We start from the raw sequence: 20,139 nt of genomic DNA on the forward strand, positions 1-20,139 counted from the left end.
TGAGAGTGATATTTAGAACTAAAAAAGAGAGCGCATATTTGAAAAGAATGCTCTAATTTTCATGAGATTAAAGCGGTTTTTAGAAAAATAACATTAACAATCTTAATAACGCATTTTACAAAATATTGATGATATGAGTAAAAAAAATTATATTTTCTAAAATATATTTATGGTGCTTATTTTAAAAGGCGCCCATTTTAAGAGCGTTTTTTTTTATTTAGAAAAGCTCTTTTAAAATAGATAGTTTTTTTTCCTTAAACATGTTTACCGCACTTTTTATTTGAAGTGTTGTAAATTATTTATTTCTTTATTATTTAAAGATCAACAAAGCTTTAAAATTAACGTTGTCCTTTTGTCTACTATGCTTTAAACCTTAAATTTGAGTAGTGTGTGTAAGATGTGTGATAAGAGGAGATGAGATAAGGTTAAAAAAAATTATATTAAAAAGAGTGTTGGAGGTAATTTTAATAAAAAAATTGATGATGAAAAATTAACTTAAATAATTTAAATATTTAGATATTTAAAAAGAAAATTTGTGAATTATGTATGAAAAAATAGATCAGTATAAATATAAAAAAATTAAGAAAAGTTATAAGAGAAATTATTGAAAAAGATATTAAAATTAATGATGAGTTGGATGAAAATATTAAAGTTTTATCTAACTCATCTTTACAAAATCGGTTTGTAAAGTGAAAAATGTCACTCTATATAAACTCTTTTAGTATTTTATCTCCAACAAATATGAGACTCATGATTTTTCCAATACACCCTATCATGTCTAGGACTCTTTTGGACTTAGTGCTTATATATAAACGATGGGCGGCCCATGACTCAGTCGATATGCTCTGTTATCATATTAGAGTTTGTCTTAACTCATAGTTACAAAACTCGCTGGTAAGGTAAGAGACGTCATTCTATATATAATATTTCAAGTAAGAGATGTCATTCTATATATAATATTTTAAGACTCTAATCTCCAAATGTGAAATTTGAAATCTTTCCAATACATCTCCTCATGCTCAACATTCTTTTTTGTATTTAGTGCATGTATTTAATCGAAAGTGGCCAAAGCTTCCATCAATAAACTTTTCTATCGTATTAGAGTTTGATCTAACTCATCATAACAATATCAATTTATAAGATGAAGAATGTCTTTTTATATAAAAACATTCAATGCTTTGTCTTCTACCAATATAAAACTTGAGATTTTGTCAATAAAAATTATTATATTTTATAGAATATTATGATATATTCTCTCTCATCTTATTTATAAAATAAAATCTATTTTTTAGATACATTGGAAAAGAAATGTATTTAGTCTATATATTATACAAATATATTAATTATGTAATATATCTATACAAAAAATTAATTTTTTCTTATAAAAAAAATAAGATGAGTAGTTTGATCCATCTATATACGGTCTCATTTATTAAAGAAAAAGCATCTTTTAAAATATCGATATTTTTATGTTTCTTTGGTTAGAATTTTCTCTAAACTATATGCTTTAAATAAAGCTGTCCTTTTCTTTGTGGTTGCGTTTCTCTCTCTCTCTTCTCTCAAGCTATTATCCTTCCACGATATACAAAACACAAATAATTAAATATTCATATTTTTCCCCCTATAAAAACAAACTTATAGGAAATGATTTGTGCATAAAGAGTTACACCTATAAAGCAAAGTGTGATTGCATTCATAGCTCCCACACTAAAGCAGACAAAGAAACAAAAAACGTATGGAAATGGAGAATAGTTTCAATGGTAGCTCTAGAAAGAGTAGCTTCAGAAAAGGTAGCTCTAGAATGGGAAGTCTTAGGTTGAGTTTAGGAGGAAAAGAACATGAGACAGTGATTGAGCTTGGTAATATTGACACAGAAATACTTCTCTTTGAAAGTAAAGAGATAAAACAGAAACAAAAGACTGTCAGAAACACACTTTCTCCTAGGCAGATGAAATCTGTCACTGCTCTAGCAGACACTATCTTACCTTCTATCAATGACTTCGATCTTTCGATCACCGACGACGGAGCCGCCGCCACTTTCTACCGTGTTTCTGCTTCCATGGCTGGAACACCTGAACTTGTATATTTCTTGCTATTATTATTACTATATAATAAGATATTATAGGTGTACGTGTACGTGTACGTATGAATTAATGTTATGGTTTGGTTTGTTATGTGCAGCTTGGGGGTGTGATAAGTGAGAAATTGATTCATCCCATGACATGGTTATTGAAGGTGGCGTTGTGGTTTCTATCAACTTGGTTTGGAACAATCATTTTATGTGGCATGGGTTGCGTAACTACCAAGTTCCCATTTATCCAAGCTTTTCCTGATTTGCCGCTACATAAACGCCAACAGATTTTGAAATCTTGGTCTCATAGTTTTTTTCGTCTCCTTAGGATGTTTTTCAGATCGGTCAAACTTCTCACTCTTCACGTCTTCTTCACTCAGGTAATTTTTTTTCTTATTTTTTACTTATTCCGTTTCACCATTAATGTCGTTTTAAGAAAAATATTTATTTTAAAATAAATATTATTATCAGTTTATGTATTCAATATCTTTTAATTATTATTATTATGTACTCTATTTTTAATATATTAATAAGATTAATTAAATATATATATATATATATATATATATATATATATATATATATATATATATATATATATATAATATTTTACTATCTTTGATAAGAGAAAATTTACTTTTCATATTCACTTAATAATTATTTCATATTCATTTAATAATTATTGTATTTTGACTATATCATAACTAGACATATTGATTATTTAATAATTTAAAATATTAATTTTTTCCTATAAATAAGATCAACAACGTATGATAATATTAGACCAATCCTTATTCAATGTAAAAAAATCTTAATTGATAGCTATTTTAAGATCGAAGAAACATTTTTTAAGGTTAATATTCCCTTCAATCTCATATATAAGAAATAAAAAAAATCAATGATCTTACCTTCAATGTTACTATTTCAAATATACTCATATTCTTTTATATTTTTATGTTTATAACAATTTTCAGAAAAAAAAATAGAGATAAAATTAAAAAATATAAATCTCTTATATATGATATTGGAGAGAATATATTAATGACAATCTACTATAAGAGAATAAGAATGAGAGACATACTAATTAATTAATTAAATAAATGACGAATGAAGACATAAATCTATCTCATTACTGCAATGGGTGACCAAGATATGTTAGTTTAGTTAAATCATTTAAATGGTTAATATGTGTTGATAAAAAGTCTAATTTCTTTAGGTAATAATTTTTTAAAAATTTATATATAATTCTATATAATTGATATTTATAAATTAATAATTTAAAAAAAATTCATTTCAATTTTTTTATCGGATCCCGATTTACTTAAAAACAAAGTTAGTCGCCAATTCATCAACAACTATATTACTAGTGTTTAATAATTAATGATAATTTACAAAAACTCATTATATCAATTCATAATTAGCTATTTAAATTATTAGTCAAAAATCCATTATTACTCATAATCTATATTTGGCGTACACAATAGTTTGTTCAAATTTTATTAAATCTTATTCCCATAAGCCACATGCATGGTTCCCTTAATATATTTGCTATGTTCTTACGTTATACTAGTATATTTGGCAGAAGAGTAGCCACGTACATATTTATAATACTTAGTAATTAATAAAATGAGAAAAATATATAGTCTTGCCTTTTTATAATGTGATGAAAATTAGTTGTCTGGCAATTTTGGTATTTATGACTACCATTTCCATGTTTCTTTTTATGCAAGTTGAGGGACATGTAATAATAAAATTTTAATTAATTATTTTACTTAACCAAATTTTATAAGCTCATAATATTTGGTGAATATTTATAGTTTAATATTGACAATTTTTTTAAAATATATTTTAAGACATTCTCACAAAAATAAGGTGATATGATAAGTTTTTATTAAGTAGACAAAAGTAGTTAGTAGTATATCTTTTTGTTGCTGACTTTTTGGGTAATAGTTAAAAGCAAAAGATAATAACAAAATAAATGATATTGATATTGTTTGTAGTAGATAGTGCAAGTTGCAAGGAAAAAGTAAGATAATAAATCGCTTATAATATAGTTGAGATTGGGTTGGTGATAGTATCTATCTATTTGTGAAGAGGCTTTAGTAATGATACTAATATTCACATCACTTATATATATTGGACGTGACACATTTTCTACCAAAATTCACGGATTATTTAATTTTAGCTATTTTCCGGAAATGAGTTATTTATAATTAATTTCATCTACCCTGCAATGTCTTATGTCGTATGTCTTATTAAATCCAATACTACCCTACCCTGCTCCATAAGGAATCCTAGTGAAATTAATGGAACAGTGTATGTACTTTTAAATATATTTATTGTAACAACATTACAATAACTACTTTTTTTTTCTATATAAAAAGTTATGTTTAGTATTTTAAATAATCTAACAGTTACAATTACAAATATTTATATATAGATGATTATAAAAAAAATATTATTCAAGTTAAATATTTTAAATCATCTAACAGTTACAAATCGACAAGAGTGTATATAATTAAATTTAACTTGAATAATTGATTTTTAAAATATTAATTAAAATTAATCGGGGTTTAATGGTTAATTTTAATTAATACTTGATGCAATTAATTTGCTTGAAATAATTTTTAAAAGAATATATTAAAAAATTTAATTATTCAAGTTTTAAAATTTAAAAAAAAAATATTGATTGTGCAAAAATAAATAAATATTACTCTTAGAAAAGTAATGGTCTTATATATAGTAATAGACTTTGGTTTTGCAACATATATAGTAGTAATATATTAAAGAGTCTCTTTATTAGATATTTTATTTTGCTTTATAAATTGAGTCATATCTATATCAATCACCGATTAATTGAGACAACTCATAATAAAACCTTTATTTTATTTTATATAATTTCATTTGATATTAATAATAAAAATGTATGTTAAGCTTATTCTCAACTTTAAAGTAGATTAAGTGGGAGGAAGTTGATGATAAGTCTAAAACTATACCCACACCTGTCAAATTGTATGAAAAAGTCTAAAATAGTTTTTATTAATAATAAAAAAAACTAAAATATATCTTTTTATACTTTAATGATAATCTTTTTTTTAGAACTTATTTTAGTCTTTTCATATAATTTAAGGTGGCGTCGAACCAGTTCTGGTGGTGCCAGATAGATTTCTTTAAATAATATAAAGTTTTATGTCCCACATGCAGCAGTATAAAACTTGACTAAGATTTAGGTCCAAAACATTAGGTCTTGTTGCCTATTTCTCAAAGAAAAACTACTCTTCCTAGACCACTCAAATTACTCTTATTTTATATAAATAAATAAATAATTTATTACAAGATAAATTTAAAGTATGAATTAACAAGTGAATAGTTGTATTTTGAAAAGAAAAAAAAAATTGTGTAAAAGTAAACTAAAAATCTCACTTTGTTGTGTATCAGAAAATTCAAACTTATTTTTTTTCAAAATAAAAGAATAAAAAAATTTTGCCGACAAAATTTAATTTGATGTTGTACAAACCAAGTGGAAGTTGAGGTGTATAAGTGATTATTCTTAGAAATAGAAAGGGACTTTCTTTTCTTACAAATATGTGGGGTATGATAAGTAATTTTCTTTCTCAATTACTCTCACGGCCCAGAAACAGTATTCAAATCAACCGACAAAGTACATGTAACGACAGTGTTATTACCTTTGTTTGGAATCTTCATATTCCTTACTTGTAGAGAATGTAAAATGTTCTTTTTTTTCTCAGCAACAAATTTCAAAGCAAAATAATAAAAAAATTGAATATAATTTATTGCACCTTTTTAATCCAATTTTAACCAAAAGAACTTTAATAAAAATCACTTTTAAGAAATGCTTACCAAAATAAACACTTGATGTATTCATTTTTTTAAAGTTGTGTTATACTTTATAAACTAATATGAGTTAAGTGAATACTATTTCCTCTGTTCTTGTCTATAAAAAAAATTATTTTTTAGATTTATTGAATAAATGAATATTTGAATAAAATATAAATTAATTATTTAATAAATTTAAAAAATAATTTTTTTCGATAAATATGAATAGATAGGATCAGAGGTCAATATTGACATAGACCAGTGGCCCCTTGTGTATTTGTGCAGTTGATGACTATCAATTATTTTAGGTGAGTTGTTTTAATTAAAACAGTTGCCATAGTAGCTTTTATTAAGTGATTTAGAACCACGTTTGACATGAATGCTATGAGATATTTCATTTACATCTTTCGTGTCACATTTTTATGCACATAAGGCAAATAGCAATAAATAAATATATGTGCTGGCGTGTAAGGATATCATATAGAGTTGTTCATTTTTAAAAATCGAATTTTAATTAATAGATTATTTGAAAAAAAATATAGAAAAATTTAAAAGTGGCTAGAAGTCAAATAATTGGATAAAATTAAAATTAAAATAATATTTATAGATTATAAATAGGACCGTCTCATATACTTTTCATAGAAAAACTAATAAAATATTATTTTTTTAACATACTTAAATTAATCATATTCTTAATTGTATAAGACTTTATGGTTATTCTTACTTTTCAGCTCGATGAATCAGAAGAAAATTGTTCTTGGAAAGCAATTGGATACTGTGGACCTGATCCAGAATTCAAAGCTCAGTTAAAGAACCATTTTTTTCACTCCGAGGAAGACGACGCCGATAATGCTGAACAAGCCATAGGACCTCTTTACAAAGGTCTTGTTCATCTAAACCATCCGCGAGACATCACTGTCGATGCTCTAAGACGGGTTGGATTCCATGTCTCGGCGAATCGTCGAAAATCGGTTGCGAATTTGTCGTCGCCTTCTTTAGTTATACAATGTGATGCTGTGGTGGTTGGTTCTGGCTCGGGGGGCGGTGTTGTAGCCGGAATTCTAGCGAAAGCTGGTTACAAAGTGTTGGTTTTGGAGAAAGGTGGCTATTGTGCTAGGAACAGTCTTTCGCTTCTTGAAGGACCGACGATGGATCAAATGTATGAATCCAGTGGTTTGGTTGCGACTGATGATATGAGTGTGTTTATATTGTCGGGTTCGACTGTTGGTGGAGGGTCTGCGATTAACTGGTCTGCAAGTATCAAAACACCTCAGCATGTGTGCAAGGAGTGGTGTGAAAAACATGAGCTGGAATTGTTTGAAAGCGCGATGTATCGAGAAGCGATGGATGCGGTGTGCGAGAAAATGGGAGTTCAATCTGAGGTGGGAGAGGAAGGTTTTAACAATGCGGTTTTGAGAAAAGGGTGTCAAGAAATGGGATATCCTGTGAGTAACATTCCGAGAAACTCTTCTGCGGATCACTACTGTGGCTGGTGTTGCTTGGGGTGTAAGGATGGGAAGAAGAAGGGTACATCGGAGACGTGGTTGGTGGATTTGGTGAAGTCGGGGAACGGGGCGATTCTTCCGGGTTGTACGGCAATGAAAGTTTTGCATAAGAAAAAGAAAGGAAGTGGCGAAAAGGTTGCCCGGGGAGTGGTGTTTGAATTTGAATACAAAGGAAGTAAAGACATTTGTGTGGTGGAGTCTAAGGTCACAATTGTAGCTTGCGGAGCACTCAATACTCCGGCTTTGCTCAAAAGAAGCGGATTGAGAAATAACAATATCGGGAGAAACTTGCATCTTCATCCCGTGGTAATGGCTTGGGGCTACTTCCCAGATGCGCCTGTAGATTCAGGTGCATCTGAGGTGTGGCCCGAGAAATGGAAAAAGAGCTACGAAGGAGGGATAATGACAGCAATGTCATCAGTTGTCGGGGAGTTTGACAAATCAGGATACGGTGCGGTCATCCAAACACCTGCATTGCATCCTGGTACATTCTCGATTGTGATGCCATGGCTTTCAGGAAGCGATATAAAGAATAGAATGCGGAAATTCTCAAGAACAGCACATATATTTGCACTTGCAAGGGATCAAGGTTCTGGAAACGTGCATTCGCCGAGTAACATCAGTTATCAGATGGGAGATTTAGACGAAGAGAATCTACAGAAGGGAATCGACAAGGTACTGAGAATTCTAGCTGCAGCTGGTGCTGAAGAAATCGGAACTCATCATAACAAGGGAAAGACCATAAATGTAAAGAAGGCAAGTTATCACGAATTCGAGAAATTTGTTACAAAGGAAAGCTCAAGGCCAATAAAAGACCTTTCGACTCCGGTGTGCTCGGCACATCAGATGGGGAGTTGTCGGATGGGATCTGACCCGACACAATCGGCTGTGAAGCAGACAGGGGAAACATGGGAAATGGAGGGTCTCTATGTGGCAGATACAAGTGTCTTTCCAACAGCTTTGGGTGTGAATCCAATGGTCACAGTTCAATCAATTGCTTACTGCACTGCACAATCTGTTCTGCATGTTCTTAAGAGGAAAAGAAGTAAATGAAGAAAATAAATACTTTCCTGCATTTTGTAATTGTATTGTATCCCCAATGCACTAAATGTTAATAGCATTGGGAAGAAAATTCTTATTTTCCAAAATAAGGTTTGAAAATTTGCAAAATAATTTTATAGAGTTTATGTACAATAATTCAAAAGAGTGATAGTGTTATAAATATTGTTATTTATTTATAGAAAATCCTTGAATTTTACTTCAAAGCTTTTTAAGAACATGAAATCAACTAACTATAGTCCTCAAGTTATACATTCTCTTACCGCGAAAACGACCGCAACAAAACAGTATCAGACGGTGTCACAACATAACAGTATCATCAGACCGGTGTCACCATTTTTAAGATTAAGAAAAAAATGAAAGTCACACCACGACGACGGCAATAAATGTCACAATGAATGTATCGACCGAAATCTCGAGATGCTTCATACTCCTGTTAGCACTACCAGAAAAAGTATCCTTATTTGTTTTGGGTGAGTTGTGATTGGTTAATGGTAAAGAGAAACTGCCATTGAAAATTATAGGGCTCTTACAAATTGAATGGCACCCCTTCAATCTTCATCAACAAGAAAACATTTTGAGTTCATTTTCTTTATCTATGACAGGTGTAGAAAGAAAGGAACCAACCACAACATGACCCAGAAAAAAACGCTATAGATTATTATTCTTCAAGCACCCATTTGCAAGCCATGTCGAATATTTAACTCTAAATTAATCAAAAGCAGATAAAGCAATAATTTTTTAGCATTAAGAATCTAATTGGGAATTGGGTTATGTATAATTAAACAAGTCAAAGTCCAATTTAAATGGAACTTACAATTTTTACAAAATGTTTAAGATGCTTTCTTCTTCTAATCAATGCCAACATGTTTTTGAAGGGAATCGAATCTGAGTTATTAAAAGAATGAATCTTTGAGGAAATTTCGAAGAAAGAACCTAAAATCAAAAGAGGGTCATGGTAGTTACAATTAATTTCTAATTTGACATAAGAAGCGGCGTAAAAGAGAAGCTTCACCATATGAACCGATGTAATAGAAAACCTATTTCTAAAAGGTGGCAAGTAATTATATATTTACTTTACTTAATTTACATTAAAAATGAGAAAATATGAAACTTATTCTTAGCATCAAAATTTAAATTTCCATTCTAGACATATAATTTTAGAAATAAAAAATTATTCTAATAATTTATATTATATCATCAAGATCAATAATTATATTAATCGATCATTAATTTATATCAAAAGATCGAGATCAGTAATACGTGATTTAAATAAATAAAAATTATTATCATATAATTTTAATTATTAGAATTTTATTCTTTAAAGATGAATAGATGAGATGTTATGAACTCAAACTCGTATTTTTATTTGATATCACTGTATAGAGATAACTTAAAAATAGACTATTTTATCGATATATTAAAATCTATTTAAAAAGTTAATTTCTAATATAATATTGATCATATATTTAATGAAATTAACTTCATTTAGTTGTTCTTTATGAGTAAAATTATTGTATTATTATTATATTATGTGTATTTTTTTTGTCACCTATTAGGGAAGATTCTAACTCTTTGTTATCTATCTATATCTTGGTAACAAACCATTTGCATCAAACTGTTGATAATTAGCTAGGTAGCTTCCAAACATAAAGGAAAAGTTTTCAAATTGGGTTTTCCACAAAACCATAATACAATCAGTTAGGAATGGTATCTCCTTCACAACAATGATAGACAAATTTGGAAACAAGCCTCAACTACCAAAAAAACAAAGGAAAAAACTCAAACAAAAAGAGAATGAAAAACACTTTCAAAACACCAACTACTCATCTTTTTGTTTCTTGAGTAGTTTCCTTCCAACAAATATTCTTTATTATTATTATTATTGTTGTTGTTCTCTCTTCATAAAAACAATCATATCTCCATGGAAACTCCTCCTAGATGCAAATTTGCATTCATCTTTTCTATCTTCATCTCTATTTTTCTTGGCTTGGTTTCATTTTCTTTATGTATAGCTTCCGAGATTAAGAGGAACAAGGTATTATGAATTTTTCTTTGAAATTAAGATTAATATTTTGCTCTTTTGTGAAACAAATTTTGATGTTTTTTTGTTTTGTTTTGTAGAAGGAAGATCTTAGATGGAATGGAAAACTATGTTATTTACCATCAAGTCAAGCATTTGGGTTAGGTATTGCATCTTTGATTAGTTTCATTTTGGCTCAAATCATTGGAAATTCAATTTTGTTCAAGAATTCTTATTCAAGAAGAAAAATAAATGCACAATACAAGCTACCTTTCATTGCAAGGCTTCTAATTTTGATATCTTGGTAAGTTTTCAATTTTTTTTGCTATATTTTTATGTTAGTTGTTACTTCATATTCAACAATTAGAGTTATGGAGAAAACTAGAATGCTTGTTAATTATTGGCTTGTTAGAAATTGACATTTTTTTAATGTTTTATTAATGCAACCAAGTTCTACAAAAGGGACATACTACCATACAATCTAGTTGTCATGTTGATTTTTTTTTCTTTCTTTTGTTTGTTTTACTGATTTTGACTATGATATAAAATTATATAGCATTCTATTATATTGGTGCCACGTGGCTTGTTATCATTGGATACAGGTTGGAATGATGAATCATTTTTAGATAGGAAACAAACCAAATTTAACATGGGACAGTTGGTCTGTTTCATATTCTAGATATTGTCTATTGCTTAAACATCCAGATTTTTTGCCTTGTATGAAAACAATATAAATTTTGAGATTATATATTTTCCATCTTTGATCCAAAATAAATTTATATTGAATAAGACAATTCCCATGTAAGGCAGGAAGATCCATCGATCTTAGAAAATATTTTCAAAGAAATTTATTTATGACCCATCATCAAGGAAAATTTAAAACTAACATATAATTTTTTTCCAGACAAAAACAAAAAATAAATCTCTAATCAAATTTTGTTCATACTTAATTGTCAATGACGATTAGACCTTTAACTGCCACGTCCCTTACTACTTTGGCGAATTCAATACTCATGAATTCAAATCATACTTAATGCGAATAATTGACCTAACTAGACTTGTCAATTCAATTGACAATTTTTATAATTTATTTTACAATTATGTTATAGGTATCCACTATCCACATCTATTTAGATTATTCACACTTAAAAACTCTATTGAGTCCAAACCGTAGATTTTTCTATTTAATTCGAATTTTCTTATACACAATAATTAAATATCAAAATTCTTATAATTCATTTAAGGTGACTGAGTCTCTTCTCATTCACACTAATCACGTGTTGGTCTTAGTGGAATTATATATATTATACATTTGCTTTGAAATATGTTAAATATCATGAAATCAAACTTTTAAATATGTATAAATCTAAATTTGGTATTGGTCATACTTGGCAGGCTAAGCTTTGGAGTTACAATTATTTTACTAATTGCAGCCACAAGCATGAGCAAAACACAACCCTATGGAGCAGGTTGGTTAAATGGTGAGTGCTACTTAGTCAAAGGAGGAACCTACACAGGCTCAGCCATATTAATTCTAGTCACATTAGCCTCTGTAACGGCTTCAACATTCTCAACAATAAAAACCAATAAAGCAGACCAAGATCGCAAAATACATGCACAAATGGGGTAACATAAACTTAGTAGAATTTATTCTAGGAAAGTAGACAAAAGATGCCTTACAAGTTGTAGAGAGATGGATCCAAGGCAATGAAATTCATTAACTTGCTTATCTTTTGTCCTAAGGAATAACTTTATTTTTGGAGACACTTTATTTGTACACATTCTCTCTCTCAGGTAGTGACTGCCTCATATAGGAACTGTTTCATATCCCACCTGCATATGTTAATAAATGTTTTGTATAGGACTATTTAATTTTCAACTACCAAGTTGGATTTATTATTTGTTTTATTATTTTTAATATGCGTACGAGTCATAGGCCATGTAATGAATGATTAATTTAGCTTTGAAAAGAGGCACGAGTCTATGAACTAGGCCGGGTTATATATACTTCTTGAGAAAAGGTATTCCCCACTAAAAATATATATACTGCTCACTAATATGGTAAACAATTAAATATTATAATAATATTTTTAAAAAATAAAAATAAATTTATTTATTTATTTATTTATTTATTTATTAAATGATATTAATATAAAATTGTGTGATTAATCAATTTCATAATTTTATTAATTAATATTTTATATTATACTAATCAATTTTGATGAATGCTCAAAATTATTTTTGATATCGGAACGTTTATTAAACAATTTCATAACTTCATTAATCAATTTTTTATTTTTTATTAATCAATTTTGATCTATTATTAAAATTATTTTAATATTTAAATATTTATTAACCAAATTTTTATATTTTCATTAACCAACTATATCACTAATTTAAAATTTATGTTCACGGTCATTGTTCATCGATACTGATCACACATTATTCATAAAAAAAAAAAAATTATTTTCAAAAACATTATTCGTTAAATACAATGAAAACAGTGAATATATTTGGTGTAACAAAAGATGTAAGAATAACTTCTTGATTTTTTCTTTCGGGAGGATTATTGGACCTTAGTCACACTTTGATTCTCAGTAATGAGATTGCATTTAGATTGGACTCTATTTATGACTAAAAAAACAGTTAGAGTAACCTAGAGTAATACTGGTCCATTTATATATATATATATATATATATATATATATATATATATATATATATATATATATATATATATATATAACTCTCACAATCAAAATACTATTAATAATTAAATTTTTCATTAATCACTCGCCTTGATGAAAATTTCAAAATGTCCAATTCACAAAGTCCAAAATTTTATATTACAAGAAAATTTAAGTACACTCAAAACACACACAAATAATTATGTCAATATTTTGAAATCTGAATATTTAACAATAGTTTGTTTACTCAATTTGCAAGAATTTTTAACCTCTTCAAATTGATTTAGAACTCTTTTCAAATCTGCTGCAATTCCGAAAGTTAAAATTTTTATATGCCTCAATTGTATTTTATTTAGTATCTCATAAATTATTATGTTATTTTAATTTTAATTTTGATAATTATACTTGCTAAAAAAAATTATAAATAATGCAACCATGTATTTGAGAATTGTTTGAGGTGTGTAGGATTATTGATAGTGTTTAGGGCTAACTCAATTAAAGTGGTGAAAAACTCTATATATGTTTTTCTAAGGAAAATGATGTGGATTTATGTGCTTGTAGGTGATGAAGATCAACATCCGAAGTCTTAATGACGACAACGCGTGACAATAACTTTCAACCCCAATGATGATAATATAACCAAAGAAAGTATCTTATGAATCATCAATAGGACTCAAAGTATTTGTACAAATAAAAATAATTTAGCAAAAGTCTTGAAGTTGTTTGAAGAAAGGTGTGAAAGCTCGTTAGATCATGTTTGCCGGTCTGTTCGAGTGAACCGAGTATTGTAAAAGTAAAGCAGTAGCTTAAGAGTACTAAAATAAAACACACACACACAAACATGCACGCACGCATGCACACAAGCACACAAACATCGCACGCACGCGCACACACACGCATATGCAAGCGCGCGCACACATGCACACACACGCATGCACGCAAGCACACTCACACTCTCACTGAAAATGATTTTCTAAGCCAAATCTAAGTGATTAAAAAGTTTTCCAAATCTTTTTTTAAAGTATTTTAACTATATGATCGATTGGGAAAAAATTTCAATCGATTGGTAAAACTTTTCTAATCATCCAATCGATTTTAGCATTTTGAAAATCGATTAGAAGAGTGACAATCAATTACAAAATCAATAAGGACAACAAATTAATGACTCGTAACAGATCTATAGATAATGAGCTGTCTAATTGATTGGAGTTTTTTGCCAATCGATTAGATAATCAATGCAACCCATGGATAGTTTCCTTTCTTGGATTTTCCAACCACTATATAAGAGAGGTTCGCCCTCACTTCAAACCACACAACTTTCCAACCAAATGAGGTTTTAACAGACTTATCCTCAACCAAAATATCTAACCGTATAGAGATTTATGGATGATCTCAATATCCAAAACACAACTTTTTTGACAAAGATTAATAAGCAAAGAACAAATATTTTATGACAGGTTGTCTCAAGAACCAAATTCAATCTCTTAAAGGTATCACTCCCTCAAGAATATAAACGACCAACATGATTTTTTGTAAGCCTGGGATAAAAGTTGTCATTTGGTTGGGGATAAGCCCGTTAAAATCTCAAGATTAGATTGTATTAATGTTCATGGACATAACCTTTAAAAGCTCATAGTCTATAGTGAAACTCTCAAGAAGACCTCTTGGAGACATGACTAGACCAACATTCAGCCAAACCTCTATAAGTCTCTAGTTTAATCCTTCTAACCCTATCTCTTTATTTTCTACAATTTACTTTAAACATTTTATTTTTGCTGCGAATATTCACCTAAAATTTACTAATATGGTCTTAATCAAGAAGGTTAAAATTAATCACGAATTTTGGATACCACAACTCACCTTTCTCTTGTGCTTGAAGTCACTTGTCCAACAAGTGGCATCAGAGTCTAACTCCTAATAACGACTAATTGTCTTAGGAGGAAAAAGGACTTCAAGTTACTCACTAAAGAAACCCTCATTTTTTAATGGAGAAGGGTATAGTTTGTGGAAAGAGAAAATTAAGTTTTTCATAGAAGGGATGGATCGTGGTATTTAGAAGGTTGTGAATGAAGATCCATTTATTCCTACATACATAGTCAATGGTGTTGTAGAAAACAAACCTGAAGAGAATTGGACCAAAGATGATAAAGAAAATATGCAGCGCAGTTGGAAAGTGAAAGTTGTCATCACTGCAAAAAAATTGTGGGACATTCTTGAATCATCCATGAAGGTACTACCGATGTGAAGAAGGCAAGGTTGGACAAATTAACCCATGAGTATGAACTCTTCAGAATGAGACCTGAAGAGAGCATTAACCGGATGCAATTATGATTTACCCATATCGCGAGTCATATGAGAAATCTAAGAAAAAATTTCAAAAGAAGAATTGGTTATAAATATTATTATATACCTAAATTGTAATTGTCAATCTAAAGTCACTATAATTTGTGAATCTAAGAACTTAGTAACCATGGACACACACACACACTCTTTGGTAAATTGCAGGAACATGAGATGAAGCTGAAAAGACTTGTTGATTATGAAGAAGATAACAAAAAAATAGGAAAATTATTGCACTTAAAGCTACCAAAATCGAAGATATGGAACCAGAAGATGAAGACTGTCAAAGTGAGATTAGTAAATTCGTGAGGCCCGTGTTTCAAAAATTCAAGGAGTTTCTAAGGCACGGAAAATAAACTTCAAGACTCCATAAGCAAAGTGAATAAAGTTTATCATTCATTCCTACATGTTATCAATGCAGAGAGAAAATGGCATATAAGACCAAACCGCCCTCAAAACCTGAGAAGAAACTGTAACCAAAGAAAGTTCAAGAAATCCAAAAGGAGAGCATACATATCCTGGAATAACGATGATACGGAATATTCAGATAAAGTTTATCATTCATTCCTACATGTTATCAATGTAGAGAGAAAAGGGCATATAAGACCAAACCGCCCTCAAAACCCGAGAAGAAACCGTAATAAAAGAAAGTTTAAGAAATCCAAAAGGAGAGCATACATATCCTGGAATAATAATGATATGAAATCTTCAGATAAAGAAGAAGCAAACCTCTCTCTCACAGCAAATTATCAAGATGATAAGGTAACCTCTCATTTTTCCTATCAAAATCTATTTCTCCTTTGTAAGAAGCTAACAAAAGAAATGAGTAAATTTGAGCAAATTAACTCTACCTCCAAAGACATTATCTCTTCCCTTGAATTGAAAAATAAAAATTTGTTGGAAGAAATAGAAAGTCTTAGAAAGAGACAATATGATCTAATTCAAAACTCTTCCTCATCACATAAGACTTTAGACGAATCTATCAATTGTGATCAAGAGACATTTTGAAAAATAAAATTGATGATCTTCAAAACACACTTGATAAGTTCACTAAAGGGATAGACAACTTGAATATTTTGTTAGGAAACCAAATAGCGTCTTACAATAAGGCAGGTCTTAGTTATGAACCTAAGAACAATAGTAAAAGCTTTAGCATTATTTGCAATGCCCAACCAACATCAAAATGCAAAACCCTAATATGTAATTAATGTAATAAAGATGATCATATCGTCATGTTTTGTTTTATCAAAAAGAGTCATGAGAGTAAAAAAGGACATCCTCCTTTATATTTTGTAAAGAACATTGTGAACGTAAAAATAGAAATATGTCTTCTCATAATATGTATTCCACTAACATCAAAGGACCAAAAAAAATATGGGTATCATGTAGAAAAGTCAAATTGTGATGTAGATTATGATACCGACAGTTGCTTTCAAGTGAAGAAATTCATTTCCAAATAACAACAAGACAAAATCATTGGATCTTTGAGTCTTGGTATCCCTTAGAGAACATCATTGGAAGATGATAATAAAGGGAAAAAATATCAAAGACAAGAGGAAGACCAAACTCTAAATAGAGAAATTCAAGTTAAAGAAGTCAACTATAGAAATTTTATCTTAAGAATGAGGGATTATTAAGGACCACTTCACTCAGAATGTTAACGAGGGAATTTCCAAAGGCATTACATCTCAACACTCCCCTAACAAGAAATATAACTATATGACTTTTGTTTTACAAATTAAGCCAAAAGAAATTGAGGAAGTTATTATCAAAGAACATTGGTCTCTTGCTATTTTTATTTTTGTGAAAAAAAAAAGAATGAGCGAACTATTGAATAATTACTATAAAACAGTGTTGTCAAATATCAACAGCCAAAAATAGAATATCATCAAAAAAGAAAAATGGTATAAAAAATATCAAATTGTGTAACGCACAAATAACGGGAAGGCGCAAAGAACTAAATATTTATATAGAAAATAAAACATTCGATACACAGCTAGGGATGTGCATGGATCATAAACCAAACCAAATTGAACCATATATATGGTTCGGCTTGGATCTTAAAACTGTTTTCATAAAACCAATTTATTTTTTAAAAACCGATTTATAAGTGGATCGGTTCAGTTTTAAACCGGTTTCTCACAAAAAACAGTTTTAAACCAATTTTTTATTTTCTTAAAAAAATCAATTTCAAAACCAATTTTATAAAAAAAAATAGTTTTTAAAACTATATTTTCAAAAAATCAATTTTATATCAAAAATAGTTTTATTTTCTTTTAACTAACTTTTTTATTTTCACTAGTTATAAAACTATTTTATGTAAAAAAAAAATATTTTAAAAAATTACTTTAAATTTGACTTTTATAATCCCCACAAATAATATCTCGATTAAAAACAATCCCAAAGTATGATGTGTTACATAAAAACGGTCATAAAATAAAATAATTACGAATCATATCTCTATAAATCATAATTGTTCATAAAATAAATAATTCATCAAAAAAATTGTTCAAGCTTCTAAAATCTCTCATAATAGTTCATAAAATAAATAACTTGTCAGAAAAATTGTTGAAGCTTCCAAAATCTCTGATGTAGGTGGAAGTGTTGAAAACGTATTCTCGGATGTTGCATACGTTGACACCTTTAAGAAATTCTATAAAAAGTAAAAACTAAATAAACTTATATAAAACTTTAATTTCTTCACTTTGGGAAACATTAGTTTTTCCATGGAACTTGTTAAAAGTATAATTTGAAAACCAATATTCTCAACTGATATTGCTAATACATTTAACTTGTAGACTAGCAACATGCAACAATTAGAAATAAATTTCAAAGTCCAGGATGAAGGTTTATATTATAACAACCTATGAGTTATATTGAAGATAATAAACTCCGAAAAACTCATATAGATTATGGACCGTAATATTTCTAAATCTTATACCGAATAATATTGTGGTGGTATGTATTTGGGACATAATTGTTTTCAGAATATAATATTTTTTTCGTAAATAGAAAAAAAAATGATTTTTCTTTTTATTCTAAAAAAAAAATCTGATTTTTTTAATAAAATTTAAAAGAATTAATAAAATATATAATTAGTTTATAATATATATATATATATATGTCTATATGATAAAAAAATAAAAAAAATAAATATATAAATTTAACACATAATAAAATTTGGGTATCTAATAACTAAATTACATTATTATTATAATTACCGATTTATATTTGGATAACAAAATGGATATCCACATTTATATTTTAGCATTTGAATTGGATTTTTAAAAATGAAACAATTTAAATACAAATTTAATTATGAATAATCGATTTTTTCACACCCCTACACACAGTAACATATACAGATATTAAAAAAAAATCTAACATTAACAGAAAATTTCAAATTCCAACAATTAAAACAGAAAGAGCAGCCAAAGAATGAACAGGTATATGTAGTATTTATAATATCCAGGAACAACTCATAGTAACATATTCGTTTTACTTTTTCAATGTTACACCTCTTAACATTTTAATTTTTTAATGTTATTTTTCCCACCTCTTCGCATTCTCCTCTTTAATGTTTTGTAATATGATTTATTATAAAAAATAAATAATAATAAGAATGATATTGGTGATTTTTTTATAAAAATAACCCAATTTTTAAAGAAAATTCCTAAAATACCCATGGTTTCAAAAAAGTTCTCAAACTACACAACTTTTAGGAGGAGGCGCCAATTCAATTGACGACTCCTCTTAAAAATTGAATGGAGACGCCAATTGGATTGGCTAGGGCAATCCAATTGACACCCATGTGTATTACTTGAGAGGAGACGCCAATTGGATTGACACCTCAGTGTAAAATGCAATTTTTTTGGCTAAATAGTCTACGTCATACATAATTTTGAAATAAGACCAATTGATATTAATAAAATTTTCCGTTTACACAAAAAAGCCTAATGGTGATGACCGAGATCCCCTAACCGACCTCTGATCCCACATCCCCTAGCTACCCTAACCCGTGGCCCTAAACCACGTTGATGATTCACTACTGGTGTTTGAGCATCTGAGGGGCCAGGAGCGTCACTACCAACTACAGGAGATGGCATGTTGAGGTAGTTAGACAAGTCGGCATAGTCTTCAGTATGCATCGAGGGTGTACCGTCGTAGCTGAGTTCATGATCCATGCCAGAGTAGTTGGGTTGTGGTTGACTCATTGGTGAGCGACCGAGACTGTTGAAGGGAGACATGAGTGTGAATGATGCATCGAGGAAAGGTTGGAAAGATTGTTGGAGTGTTTGGTATAGATAGGGTTGTTAGAGGTTTTGGTTTTGTGAGGTTTGGGCTTCTTGGCTATGGTAGGAGGAGGGGCAGTTGGTGTTGAATGATTGTTGGATGTTCTAGCTAAGGCGGCTTTGGTAGGGTGATATGGTGGGTGAGAAGCGATGATGGGTCTCAAGTTGATGGTCAATTTATTGGTGGTGGTATGGGGTATGCTCTTGGTATTGGGGTTGGGTGTATGACATGTTTTGGTTGTATGTTTGCGTGTTGGTTGAACGAAACGTTTGACGGACAGGGGGTTGTGTGTATCCGGTCTGACAATGTTGTTGGGGGTTTGAT

General features: G+C 29.3%; 2 protein-coding genes across 2 annotated transcripts; both read left to right on the forward strand.

Annotated features, from left to right (window-relative positions):
- Positions 1-1,643: 1,643 nt before the first annotated feature.
- Positions 1,644-8,678, forward strand: LOC127119906 (long-chain-alcohol oxidase FAO4A). Its single transcript, XM_051050269.1, has 3 exons — positions 1,644-2,080; positions 2,182-2,451; positions 6,640-8,678. The coding sequence occupies exons 1-3, from the start codon at positions 1,736-1,738 to the stop codon at positions 8,464-8,466; spliced, it is 2,442 nt and encodes an 813-aa protein (XP_050906226.1). The 5' UTR covers positions 1,644-1,735; the 3' UTR covers positions 8,467-8,678.
- A 1,400-nt stretch (positions 8,679-10,078) lies between these two features.
- Positions 10,079-12,401, forward strand: LOC127119907 (protein MODIFYING WALL LIGNIN-2). The gene is made up of 3 exons (XM_051050270.1): positions 10,079-10,510; positions 10,597-10,799; positions 11,891-12,401. The coding sequence occupies exons 1-3, from the start codon at positions 10,397-10,399 to the stop codon at positions 12,123-12,125; spliced, it is 552 nt and encodes a 183-aa protein (XP_050906227.1). The 5' UTR covers positions 10,079-10,396; the 3' UTR covers positions 12,126-12,401.
- Positions 12,402-20,139: the final 7,738 nt, after the last annotated feature.

The sequence above is a fragment of the Lathyrus oleraceus genome, chromosome 2, assembly GCF_024323335.1.
Source record: "Lathyrus oleraceus cultivar Zhongwan6 chromosome 2, CAAS_Psat_ZW6_1.0, whole genome shotgun sequence".
Taxonomy (NCBI): domain Eukaryota; kingdom Viridiplantae; phylum Streptophyta; class Magnoliopsida; order Fabales; family Fabaceae; genus Lathyrus; species Lathyrus oleraceus.

Coding starts and splice junctions, on each gene's coding strand:
- LOC127119906 (XM_051050269.1), top strand. CDS start 1,736: ATGGAAATGGAGAATAGTTTCAATGGTAGCTCTAGAAAGAGTAGCTTC. Junction 2,081..2,181: donor TGGCTGGAACACCTGAACTT/GTATATTTCTTG, acceptor TGTTATGTGCAG/CTTGGGGGTGTGATAAGTGA. Junction 2,452..6,639: donor TTCACGTCTTCTTCACTCAG/GTAATTTTTTTT, acceptor CTTACTTTTCAG/CTCGATGAATCAGAAGAAAA.
- LOC127119907 (XM_051050270.1), top strand. CDS start 10,397: ATGGAAACTCCTCCTAGATGCAAATTTGCATTCATCTTTTCTATCTTC. Junction 10,511..10,596: donor CCGAGATTAAGAGGAACAAG/GTATTATGAATT, acceptor TTTGTTTTGTAG/AAGGAAGATCTTAGATGGAA. Junction 10,800..11,890: donor CTTCTAATTTTGATATCTTG/GTAAGTTTTCAA, acceptor CATACTTGGCAG/GCTAAGCTTTGGAGTTACAA.